Source organism: Mixophyes fleayi, chromosome 10 (assembly GCF_038048845.1).
Source record: "Mixophyes fleayi isolate aMixFle1 chromosome 10, aMixFle1.hap1, whole genome shotgun sequence".
Lineage (NCBI taxonomy): Eukaryota > Metazoa > Chordata > Amphibia > Anura > Limnodynastidae > Mixophyes > Mixophyes fleayi.
The window spans coordinates 4,662,234-4,675,228 of NC_134411.1; the positions used below are offsets into that span (position 1 = coordinate 4,662,234).

At 38.2% G+C, this 12,995-nt stretch overlaps 2 protein-coding genes across 5 annotated transcripts in view; one reads left to right on the top strand and one right to left on the bottom strand.

Annotated features, from left to right (window-relative positions):
* The window catches only part of FLRT1 (fibronectin leucine rich transmembrane protein 1), a 123,633-nt gene extending 120,589 nt beyond the window's left edge, over nt 1-3,044 (bottom strand). For 2 of the 3 annotated variants that reach the window (XM_075187695.1, XM_075187692.1), the window contains exon 1: nt 2,805-3,044. The gene's annotated coding sequence lies outside the window, so the exon portion shown is untranslated. Of the gene's footprint in view, nt 1-2,799 lie in introns of all 3 variants that reach the window. The other variant, XM_075187693.1, reaches the window with a different exon arrangement.
* The window catches only part of MACROD1 (mono-ADP ribosylhydrolase 1), a 505,697-nt gene that overhangs the window by 429,619 nt on the left and 63,083 nt on the right, over nt 1-12,995 (top strand). For both annotated transcript variants that reach the window (XM_075187698.1, XM_075187697.1), the window contains exon 4: nt 12,812-12,841. In XM_075187698.1, coding sequence (XP_075043799.1) covers nt 12,812-12,841 — 30 coding nt within the window. The remainder of the gene's footprint in view (nt 1-12,811; nt 12,842-12,995) is intronic.

Sequence of the window (12,995 nt, forward strand, 5' to 3'; positions counted from 1 at the left end):
GGCTCGGTGCATTACCTTAGGTCACACATGTGCTAAGCCACCTTTGTGATAGTAATGGGAGTTTCAAGGTAAGTAAAGTCATTGCCAGGACGGCCTCCTATGAGAAGCTCTGTCCTGGGATGTTTTTTTGTTAAATGGGCCCAAAAAATCATCTGTCAGATGGATGATAATTAACAAGGCAAAACCCCGTTAAGTAATAAATATGCCCTTATAAACTAACAAGAACAATGCTGAAAAAGAAGTGGTATCACTTATGAAACATATTTAATGGTAACAATTGCTTGTGTTTATAACAATTCTGTTTCAATTGTAATCTTCAGGTAACAATTGCATGTTACCTTTTTCCTGTCTGAATTATTTTATTTGTTGTTTATCCACCATTTTCATTTTTATAATTTTATGGTGGAATACAAAAAAATAATATAAATTGCACATTTTTATTGACTATTTGTTATTGCTGTCCACCTAAAAAAAAAAGTGTCTTGCATCTATTCTAATGTCTAACACTGTATAATTGAGCCTAGTTACAGTCTGATAACTGTACTCTGATACAATGTTTTAGGCTGTAGGCATATAGTAAGACTGTAGCTCTCAATTACAGGTATGTGATATGTAACGAAGCTCAAAATATGAAAATATTTCTTTCAAAACACCTCTTTGACAGGCTGATAACTGGAGATTTGGTATTTGTATTAAACTCTCGTCTGACACTTATGAATAAGTATTTATTTCTGCCTAATAAATGAGTAATATTTAACGCCTGACATCTGATAGCAATCTCCTCCGTCAAAATGTTGTCTTTCAAAGTGGGCGGTACTGTGCTATGAGAGCAAAGGCAATCCCACAATGATCTGTTGTAATTGTAATTAAAGTAAGTTACATATGTAAACAGGTAACAGCAGTAACAAATATCTGATGTTATACTGTATAATGATTGCTGATCCAATTAAGGATATGGTGCTTTGCTGATATTTGCAATGATCCAATGCACAGCTAGGAGTTACAGTCGGCTCCTGATTGAGGGGCTGCGGAGGACTTGCAAGTCAGAATATTACAAATGTGTTTTTGCCGTTTGCTCTCTGCTTCTTTTTATATGATATGCCCTGAACATAATTAAAAAATGTCCATTTTGCTTTAGTGACCATGGACATCACAGTGTATAAATAAAAATGGTAACAAGGTAACTAGATATGAATTGTGTATCAGAGCCTCGAAAATGTGATTTGAGGCCTCCTGTCACATTATGCCATGCAGCTTAAGAGCTACTAAAATAGTTCTCCCGATTTATGATGTACAACCATTCTGTCCATGTGGTAGACCTATGATCCAATGTGACCCTGCAAAAGATACCTGTGGTCCAAGAATCTCCATGCCTTCTATTACACAACATCATTCTTACTAATATACATTTAGTAAACATATTCAAAACATGCTTGTCGTCCACCACCATGGAATACCTAGGCAGCAATCATCTAGAATGTCACTCAGTGTTTGATTGGAATCTGCTTGCTGTCACTTGGATTAACAGTGTATCATATCTGATTGATTGTGACAAACAGTTCCCTCTTAGGGCTCTTTACCCATTATTATTGCATATTTTAAGTAATATAGTCTCAACTTTTACCCAAGCAGGAATACAAGTAGCAAAATTAAAGTTTAAATATATAACACAAAGAGCAAGATATCTTTTTACATCCTGCACAGTAATACTGTCAGAGTAGTGTGTGTGTGTGTCTGTGTGTAATATAGGGAGAGAGGGAGAGAGAGATACACCCACAAACATATATACAAGTAGATATGCATGTGCGTATGTATATATATATATATATATATATATATATGTGTGTGTGTGTGTGTATAAAATGAAAGAAAAAAACATAAGATAATGCAACATTAATGCCGGTGGTTATTATGTATAGGAGCAGCCATGACATTAATATAGTAATTGTGATACACATTAAAATGATTGGGAAGCTAAAAGTACTTCTATCATGAACTGTTATGACAGGTGTGACATACTCTCAGAACATAGCATGTCAGTGGTGTCAGGATGACATGTGTGAGAACATTGTGTGAGCCAAACTTGAGGTCATTAGCACCACACTAGCGTGTCTCAAATCACATTAACCTCAATGTATAATTCCTAATGTTAGCAATACATATGGTAAGGTTATTAATGAGCCGTAGAATGTGTAGCCAGATTACACCTTTAGACAAGACTAGTTTAAGGCACACACAAACTGAGGCTCTGATTGTCTGCGAAATGATGTTTCAGGCTTGTGAGGTTCATTTTACACGGCACAGTTGTGTCCTGTTACATAATCAATATGTTCATCATTACAGCATTTCAACTACTATGCAATAAATTCATACAGATATGAATTCAACACATGTGCAGCACATATTATATACTATGGACCGGCTGATATTCCACATTCGTTATAGACGTGATACCAATATAGGTGACAGAATAGTGCACGGCCAGCATAGAGAGAACTGCACTTTTTATTAGACACAGTAGTTAATCACAGTGTGGTACACAAGCACCATAACACACTCCAGTACACACTGGCAGCGGCACTGCCACCAATACAGGCAGACAGCACAGACTGGTTGCACTGGAAAACACATATCTACATGCAATTGGCACACAGGCACGCAGTGGCACAGAATTCACCCATGCAGACTTACATACAGACACTGGCACCGACGGGATCCTCAATCTCACTGACTAAAGGAAAAGATCTGCCCTCTGCCCCCTAAAAAGCAGACCCTCTCATCCCATCCATCCAAACCTACCTCACCTGCTGTACGCAGCCTGACGATCCTATGGGCAAAGTTTGGTGATTTCTCCACAATATTCCAGGCAGGGAAGACCAGGCAAGTGCTGGGCACAATGCAGTAAGTCACCCAAAACCGGGATGGGGAGCCCCCCTCCCCCAATTACCTCCTCCCCCACGGGGGCCACAGATGCCAAGAGAGAGATGCTAATGGAGGTGAGGGGCAGTGAGCGATCACTGTGGTACTGCCGCTGGAAGAGGGGAGGGACCTGGAGGAGGGAGGGTGAGAGAGAGAGATGGAGTGTGCAGGAGAAGGAGGGGAGAGGCGGAGGGAAGCGGAATGCAGAGCACAGAGAGACCCAAGGAAGGAGGGAAAGACGCAAGGTACCCCCAGAAGGTGGCACCGAGAGACTCACCTTTATATGCATCTTCTATCACCACTCATAGTTCAGCCAGTCACTGCCTATCAATACTCATGTGCAATAGAGCGCTACCTTCCCTGACAGTGACTGAGTCCTGGCGGAATGGATTCAAAATATTTATTTGTCAATGCATTATACACAGCAGGACACGATGTGCCCAAAGGTTCACAACACTACTAGGTTTTCTGCTCCTTCATGTATGGCTGTTTATTTTTCAGCCTTTGCTGCCTTTTTATCCCTCTGAATAGTATAAAATATATAATAGTAATGCCCACAACATTTTCATTATATCTAAGTAGATACTTCACTCTCTCTTTTGAATTATGTTATGAACTTCAATGGAATAAATACTCCACCACACTTATTTACTTCATATATGCATTTGGGGACTTTTTTTTATATATATATATATATATATATATATATATAGAGAGAGAGAGAGAGAGAGAGAGAGAGAGAGAGAGAGAGAGAGAGAGAGAGAGATATGCATTTTGAAGAATTGGAATTGAATATTGTCCCACTAGATACTCAAAAGCTAACCATCAATAAATAATTGTGGGTCTTAAATAATGATGATCATACATTTGTATTTAAGCTGTTATTAGTCATATTTGCTAGATAAGGAAGAGGTCGTACAATATAGTCATTTCCTGTATTAATACTGTAGTAGATTCTTAAGGGACATATTTATTTTTTCGAATTGGCATATAGCCTGTGTACAGTAATGTGCACTGATTTGGGCCACAATTTAGCAGAGCACTGCTTATTTTCTATTAATGTCTAGCAAAATATTAACATACTATCTAAAGCATCACAGGAGATTATCATATTTAATGGATACTAGACAAGTACTAATATATTTTTTCGAGTCAGCTTTAGAAACCTGGAGTAGCCCTACAAGGTGGAATTGTCTATATATATATATATATATATATATATATATATATGTATATTTTTTTTTACCTGAACACAGTTACTGCTCATTACACTTATGGTTCCTAGTTGTAGATAAAGAAAATGAATGATCAGAATAAGTTGTCATTCTACCAGATGATGGTGAATATGCTATACTACTGCAGACGGATATCTCCAGATGTAAAAAAAAATACTTCTAAGTGGAGGTGAGATCTCTGATTGCCCTGTAAATCCTGCAATTTTTGCAGTTCCTGGTCTATTTCTGTGAGTAGGACAAATGACTCCTTCCAAAATGTATTTTACTTCTTGCTCTATTTATTTGGAAAAAATTAGGTGAGAAAAGACTCACCCCACTGAGGGGCGACCGCCCTGGGAGCAACGCTGAAGGGGGGCGCAATTTAGGAATATTTTAGGTTAATTTGGTTAAAATTGAGGGCATGGGGGGAGGCATTTGTCTTTCTCGCCCCAGGCGCTAGAATTCTAAGTTCCGGCTCTGCATGTTGGGGGTGTGAAATAATTCAAACTATTTGTTAGAAATGGAAATAAAAATAGAAAAGTTTCACCGTGCAGACTAGTAAAATGCCAGAGCAGGCACATAATCATGTTCATCTTCACACCGATTGGGCTCTTTATCAACTTACTGCCTTTACCTGGCATTCATGCACTTTCCTCATCCACTCGGTGACTTAAGTAAAACATAGTTTTTCATAATGGTAACACCCCCAATGCAAAGAGAGCTAAACAGGGGCAAACACATGATTTGTAGAGGGGGGTTTCCACACCACGCCACCAGTGGGCGTGACCAGCATTGCATGGGGGCGTGGCTATAATATTAGACAGTGTTGGCTGCTCTCCAACTTTCCTATCGTTATAATATACATGGGCAATGCTGCGTGCCCTACTGTTAGGTGCAGCTCTTCCTTTTCAAGCAGAGCCGTGTGAAGCGGGGGCAGGGTCTAGCCACCTCAATTATACAGTGCCCCAGGCTTGGAGGGGCACAAAGATAAGGACTGTAAATATTCAAAGGGTAATTAGGGTGTGTTGAGCCTAAGCAGAGGGGGGGGGGGGATGCATGTCGGGAGGAGTTATGGTCATCGCACATGGGTCAGGTGCTAGTCAAATTTTAAGTAAACAACTAAGAGGAAATGGTATATTTACCATGTATTTTCAATCATACATAGAAGTTAAAAACATATATATTTTTGTTAAAAGGATAACTATTTCAACATTAAAAAAAATAGCTCTACTAAAACATTTTTTTATTTTTATTTGGCCATTAGTTAATATCGCAAAAGGAAACAACTTATTAAAGGGGCTGTCCAAACAGTGACTGCCTTTTACCTGAAGGCAAGAGCCGACTCTCACTGTCTCAGCCCTAGAGGACCCAGTCCATGCAATGCTGGCATAGAGCTCTAAGAGCCATGGATAATGTGTAACACAATCATGTCATCTGCAGCATTGCTCCAATCAGAACGAGCACCATTCAGGGCTAGCCAACTAGGTAGCTCCAGGGAGTGTGTTCCAGGAAGCAGCCCTCTTAATGCTGCACATGGGGGTATGTTCATGTAAGGAAGGATTATATAAAGTGAACAACTCCTTTAATCAGATTTCTGACAGAAACAAATTGTCTAGTCAGGATTCTATGGGGCATATTTAACAACTACTGATGTTACAATTTCAGACACTTACCGTAGAATCCACGCCACTTGTAGTGTCCCGCATATTTATGAACAGTGCATCGCAGCAGATATCGTGGATATCTGCTGCTATGCATTCTGCTTCGTTTTTGGGAGCAGTCACCATTCAATAGTATGGTGACTGCTCCCTCTCACAATCTAAAAATAGTTTTTTTTCAGAAACTTGTCATGTTAATGTACGCCTGCATTATCATAATTGAAAAGTTTTAGTGCTGTCAGCTCTGCTCCGAAGAGCAGAGCTGGACAGCGCATGTGTGGAGGGATCACATGATCCCTCCCTGTCACTGACCGCTCTCTCTTTGCAACTATAGTTGCAGAGACAGGGCAGAGATGTTTGTGCGCATGGGCAGTTCTTCAAACTGCACATGCGCAATTGCAGTATTAAGGAAAACAAAAAGGACAAGGAGGAGATCCGGAGACAGCGCATTCTAAAAGAGGGGGGTAAGTATATTTTTTTTTATCACAGAAACAGAAGTTTATCGGAACTGCTGTTTCTGTGTTGGGTTCTTAATAAATTTGAGAAATAGTACAATCCTTATCAATGCGATAATGATTGAAAACTATTTTTCACTTTATGCAAACATTGATAAGTGTGCCCCTATAACTTGTTATGCTGTGAGCACTGTATGTGGCAAACTTGGGTAATATCTTCTTTTGTTTTGAGTTATTAAACAGTGATTGCATTAAAAATATTATTGTGTTGTAATCAAACTACTATTTTCTATGTATAAATGCAGACAAAACTCACGGGAAAAGATCTCAGTGTAAGTAAGCCTTGCATCTTCCAACAGTCAGAACTGGCAAAAATATCACTAAGGATCAGTCATAGTTTTAACAGAGCAGTGCAATCAAATGGGTAACTTCAGGGATGTGTCTATAATAAAGCACCTTTTTGCTGACTTTTATGGGAAGAACATGAATTTATAAAAACTTTAATTTTCTTGCTGCAAAAGTCTGAAATTAGTGGTTTCTAAATTATTGCTAGTTCTGGTAACCACACAAGGGGTCTGATTCATTAAGGAAAGTTAAGAAAAAGTAAGTAAGGCAAAACCATATTGCATTGGAGGGGGAGGTAAATCTAAAATGTGATGGCAGATTTATAGTTGAGGAAGGGCATGTCCTAGATCAACTTTAAATTTCAGTGTACAGATAAGTTATCAAGTATTTGTGTGCTACATGAATAAACAGACAATATTTTCCCTATGTGCAAAATTATAAACTAATTTGCACCCCTTGCATTGCAACATGGTTTTGTCCAGAACACTTGAGTAAGAAAACTTCCTCAATTTTTTGCTTAACTTTCCTTAATGAATCAGACCCAAGGTGACAATATTTGTCACTTTGTGTATTTATGCGTGTGTATATATATATATATATATATATATATATATATATATATATATATATATATATATATATATTTATTTATTATTTATATGTAGATAGAGAGATAACTAAATAAATAAATAAATAGATATATACAGAGATATATAGATAGATATATATGGGCAGATGTATAGATATATATATATATATATATATATATATATATATTTACCACTTTAAAATGGCAGTAGAAAGGGCTGTGAACGCAAGGTCCAAGCAGAAGTCACAAAGCATCAGATTCTTTCTGGGGCTATTAAATGAAGAACAGCTGCATGGAGCAGCCCACGGGGCTCCACGGAGGAGGAGGTGCTAGTTAGCGCCAGGTGGTAATGGAGCTGTAACTGGGGTAGTTAAAGTATCTATGTGATCAGAATACCTATATACAGTCAGTAGGATTTGCATTCAATCCCCAGGACCTTCTGACACTCTGGTGAATAGCCGTTACTCTCCATCACAGTGCTAGTCCATCCCTGACTGACTAGGGGCTAGATTTACTAAGCTGTGGGTTTGAAAAAGTGGGGATGTTGCCTATAGCAACCAATCAGATTCTAGCTGTCATTTATTTAGTACCTTCTACAAAATGATAGCTTGAATCTGATTGGTTACTATAGGCAACATCCCCACTTTTTCAAGCCCGCAGCTTAGTAAATCTAGCCCTAGGAGTGACTGGCTCAGGTGGAAAATGCCACCTCTGCCCACCTCTAACCTTCATCTAATTGATCACCATCCGACTTGTTCATTAAATACAGAAAGAATAACAGCATCAGATGTTAGAGCAAAATTATGGGAACGAGAATGATTGTGAAGCGAGGGCAGATGTGCTAAAGGGGTAGGTTTGTCTCCTCTCCAAAAAACATTATGTTTTTGATGTCTAATAGTAAAGATAAATTGTTTTTAGAATTTTTAGAACTTCATTTTTTATCTAACATATGTTGCAACAGTATTGGTGATGTGATGTTGCCTGGCAACATATTGCAACTTTTCTCTAATGTAGCCAGCTTTATTTTCCATATTCACCGCAGCATCCCTGGTCTGAGTCTCACTAGAGAGAGGATTGGAACAAATATTTGTCAAACTGATGAAGAAAAAAACCAACTCATTGATGCTCAATTAGAGCCAGAAGAGCCGTCCAGCTGATCAAAGCTGGACGTAAAATGAAATGTGGATATTTTTAACATTGGGGATTGTATATCGTGTGATATATTCAGGTAGACGTGAACTAACGGTTTCACAGAACAGATGTCATGGACCATAGTAACTGATCAGTTTCAATGGAAACAAATTGCTAAGTAGACTGTAACCTCTATATATAGAATATAATTCCCCCAATGCATACATTAAGGAAGAGTTAGAGTTATACTCAATTACATAAATCTTCAGTGCAGTGCAGTATCATAAGCATTTCATTATAGAAGTGTTCAGTCACTATAATGTATTTATTAGGTACTGTGTGACCCTCTTTATTTGTGTATGTGACTGATTTTTTTTGCATCTATTGTAATCTAATTTTATTTACCAATTTGCTTGCGTGCTTCTTAAAATAAAATATACATATGTAAAATGAAAACTATGAGTGATTTAGAATTTATATACATTATGGGCCTGATTTATTAAGGAGCGCAAATTGAAAGTATTGTGCGTTTTTTTAAAAAATGCACGTAAATCGGGCATATGCACTTGCGAGTGGATTTAAAGATATGTCTATTGTTGAATACGGGTCTAGGTCCGCTCTGCTCTAACAGACAATACACTGCAGGATACAATACATAGGTGGGTTCTAAAGCCCAAAACAATGTAAATAATAAAATAAAAAAATATATTAACCATGGCCTTATCTGTGTGGAGTTTGTATGTTCTCCCTGTGTTTGCCTGGGTTTCCTCCGGGTGCTCCGGTTTCCTCCCACACTCCAAAAAACATACTGGTAGGTTAATTGGCTGCTATCAAAAATTGACCCTAGTCTCTCCCTCTCTGTCTGTATGTATATGTCTATGTGTCTGAGTGTGTGTCTATATTAGGGAATTTAGACTGTAAGCTCCAATGGGGCAGGGACTGATGTGAATGAGTTCTCTGTACAGCGCTGCGGAATTAGTGGCGCTATATAAATAAATGAGGATGATGATGATAATGATATTAATGTTACCTGGTAATAATATAGTAATTAATGACAAAGCATTAAAAAACAACCCCCCCCCCCTTCCTGAAATACATTTATTAGGCTATTATGAAAGACTACTGTACATAAAATACATTTTTACAGTTGCTCCTGATTGCAAACACATGTTCTAGCATACATAGGCGACCCGGCACTTACGCCCGACCTGTAGCTGGTAGAAGTGATACGAAAAAACACGTACAGTTGAGATGCGCAAAGCCTGACTCGGACACCGCTGTGTGAATTCAAGTTTTGCACACCTTTACTGTACATTGACTACATGCATACGCACATTTCCCTCACTCTTCCACCATTAAAGCTGTAGGCTTTGCACTCGCAGATGAATTGGATACACTTCCATTCTCTGACATATAGTTATTTTCTGAGCATTCTCAGAGCAATATAAGGCAAAATTTGTCATGCATCGGCATTTGCGTTCCTTGATGAATCAGGTCCTTTACAGGGCGGCATTAAGGAAATGGAGGCCCCTGGGCTAAGGGGGCCTCCATTTCCCTATGAGGCCCCCCTGTGATATTTAGCGCCTCTGAGCTGGAACAATTAAAGTTTGAAGACTGACCAAACAGGTCAAATTGTTTCATGATATGTGGGGGAGAGATAAGTGTTTGAGCAACAAATATTAGTATATTGTTCTGAAAGGTATTTATAACATGGGCCCGAGCCATGAATATGCTGATTATACCATATAGCCCACAGAAGGACCTCCAGCACTATCACAAATAGAAGTGGGAATTCTGCATTGTGCCATTACCTAAAGGAATGGGTAAAGATAACAGTCCATTATCTTTACCCTTGCTAAGTGCGTGCTGTAGATAGCATTTATCTTGGCTAATATATTGTCTCATAAGCCCAACTTTTCCATCTAAACAAGATGTTAGTTACCAGGCATAACAGATGAAGAACCCAAAACTAAACCTGATTGAACCAGTATGAGCGGCTGTTATGCAATCTCTTGGCCAGAATCTTGACATGTCATTTGGAGTCAACATTCAGCAGAGAGAGAGAGAGGGGGTGGTTGCTCTAGTGCTGGGTCCTTGTTCACATTTGGTATAACTGTGATGTGTGTCTCTATGGGTAGAAAGAAAGCTGTCAGAAAGGGAAATTATTGATTTCAGCAACTAAGGGAAGAGCACACCTGCAGAGAATGTTTTATAATAGAGGAGGTGAATGCCTCCTGGGCCGGTATTTTATCTAACAGGATTGATTGATGGCTTCATATATATGTGTATATAAATATATCTATATATATATATATATATATATATACATATGTATATATATGTATGTGTATATATATTTGTGTATATATTTATATGTGTATATATATTTGTGTATATATATATATATATATATATATATATATATATATATATATATATATATGTGTGTGTGTGTGTATATATTTAAATGTGTATATATTTGTGTATATATGTGTATGTATATGTATATATATATATATATATATATATATATATATATATTTATTTATTTATTTTAATAAGATTCAGTAACAGACTGGGAGATGGCCAGGACTCTCGCTCTAGTATTGTGAGATAGCTCCTTGATGGACAGCATCAAAGGTTCCTGTACATCAACCTTCTAAGTTATATAGAAGTGTATAATATACCCTACAACATTTGTAATGTAATTTGTTTTGTGGACCACTTGGTCATTATAAACTTTATATGTTGGCTATTATTAAGGTAGGTTGTTGCAAAAGCAGCAACTTTTTGACTGCCTCCTCATGTGCAATTTTGATGCCTCTGCAGCTGTTGAAATCCAAAAATATGACAGATCTGCTTTGTTTCCAAATGTAATACGTGCTTCATTATTGCATCGAAGCTCAAGAAGTGCCTCTGCCAACCCTTGAGGCACTTCTGGTACAACAGCAATTTCACATTTAAAGGGGTCTTCAATCCAACTGACAGCATGTGCATCGGCAGCATTACCCCCAGGAATTTTATTTTTACCTCATTTGGGGTAATTTACACCTGTTCTCTGACCACTGGTGTAGAATGTTCCCTTGGGGTCAATGACTTTAAATTTTCTCAAGAAGAATCATGTGGTTTTGAGCCACAATATAATGCAGCCAATTAGCTCACAAAGTCTCCTTTGTAGCCTAGACCTACTCGGTCTCACCACTAGGTCTGACCACCGTGCGCTCTGGATCTCTGTCAGATTTAGCCGTACAGTGTATGCACCATCAAGCCTCCATTGATGTGGACAGACATTTATGATCAAATATGATAATCATCTGATTGCTTTCACCTTTTGTCCCAATCAACAACTGACGGTGCCCCATATGGTGTTTACTGGGATCTGCAGTCTATTTGGACCCATGCATGCTGCAATTTGTGGCCAACTAGGTCTAAAATGGACCATTTATCCTGAGAGATCACATCATCTATGGGCACTTTTAGAGTATCTATTGGAGATGTCATGTGGGTACTTTCATACCTTTGTCATGGAGCCCAGTAATGTATACGCTGATCACTGTATTTACTATTATGCATGTATTATGTAAGAATAAAGATACATTTTATGAGCATGTAATTCCCTAAGCATTCTATTACGTTGTGAGCTCTGTAGTGCAGGTGCTGCAGGTCTATTTGATCTAATATATGTATATAATATATATTTTTGTAACATTTTATAGCCGGAAAACTATTCAATCAGCTGGGGAATCTAACAACCCACTTTTTCATCTTGCTGGTAATCCCTCCTTCCCTTGGCACTTTATCTTACTTAGCCCTCTGTATTCATCTAACAAACAATGTGCCCTCCAGTGTTGGGAATAAGGGATCCCACACTAATTATACCCCAGACACTCTGGAGGAAGAGGGGCTGCGCATAGACGAGGAGAGAGAAATGGATGCAGGGAAAAGATTTCATAAGTCTCTTAATAATGCTTTAGAGCTCCCCCCCCCCCCCCCATCTACATTTTACACATTTTTCATACATTAATAAAATAATGCAAAGCAAAGTAAAATAGGACATTTAATAGTTAATGGGGTCATTCCCACTCTTGCATTCTTAAGTTTTAAATTTTGGAATACAGCGCACCCTAATTACATTAGTGCATACTGCCGATACAATATATTGTATTAGTAAAAGCGCATGGAAAATGCATTCAAAGCACAGAATTATGTTTACAGTGTGTTTTATACATTTGTATACCTTTTCCCAGCACCTATGTGTGAACAAGCCCTGCAGCTGTTACTTGGTCATCAACGCTTTAGATTACTGAGAGCTCCTGTTCCCCGGGGCAGGAAACAGATTACGATCTCATGTTAAATAAAAATAAGGTTTTTTTTGTCAGTTTCATGTGTTTATTTCTGCAAGTATCTAATAATAATTCTCTTTTCTTCTTTCTCTCCCTTTCTTTCCTTCTTCCACCCCATCCCTCACCCACCCTTGCTCTCCTTTGCTTTCTCTTTTAGCAAACAGTTCTCTCCTGGGAGGAGGAGGAGGTAAGTCTGTGTTTGTTTGTCTTCTGCTCCCTGTGAGACACTTTACATTTCCTACATGCAGCTAACAGCAATATACAATGCAAGCTGTCAGTGGTATTTCCAACTGCAGCTTATATAGAAGGCAAATAAATAAGGCATCCATCCGGCCTTCATT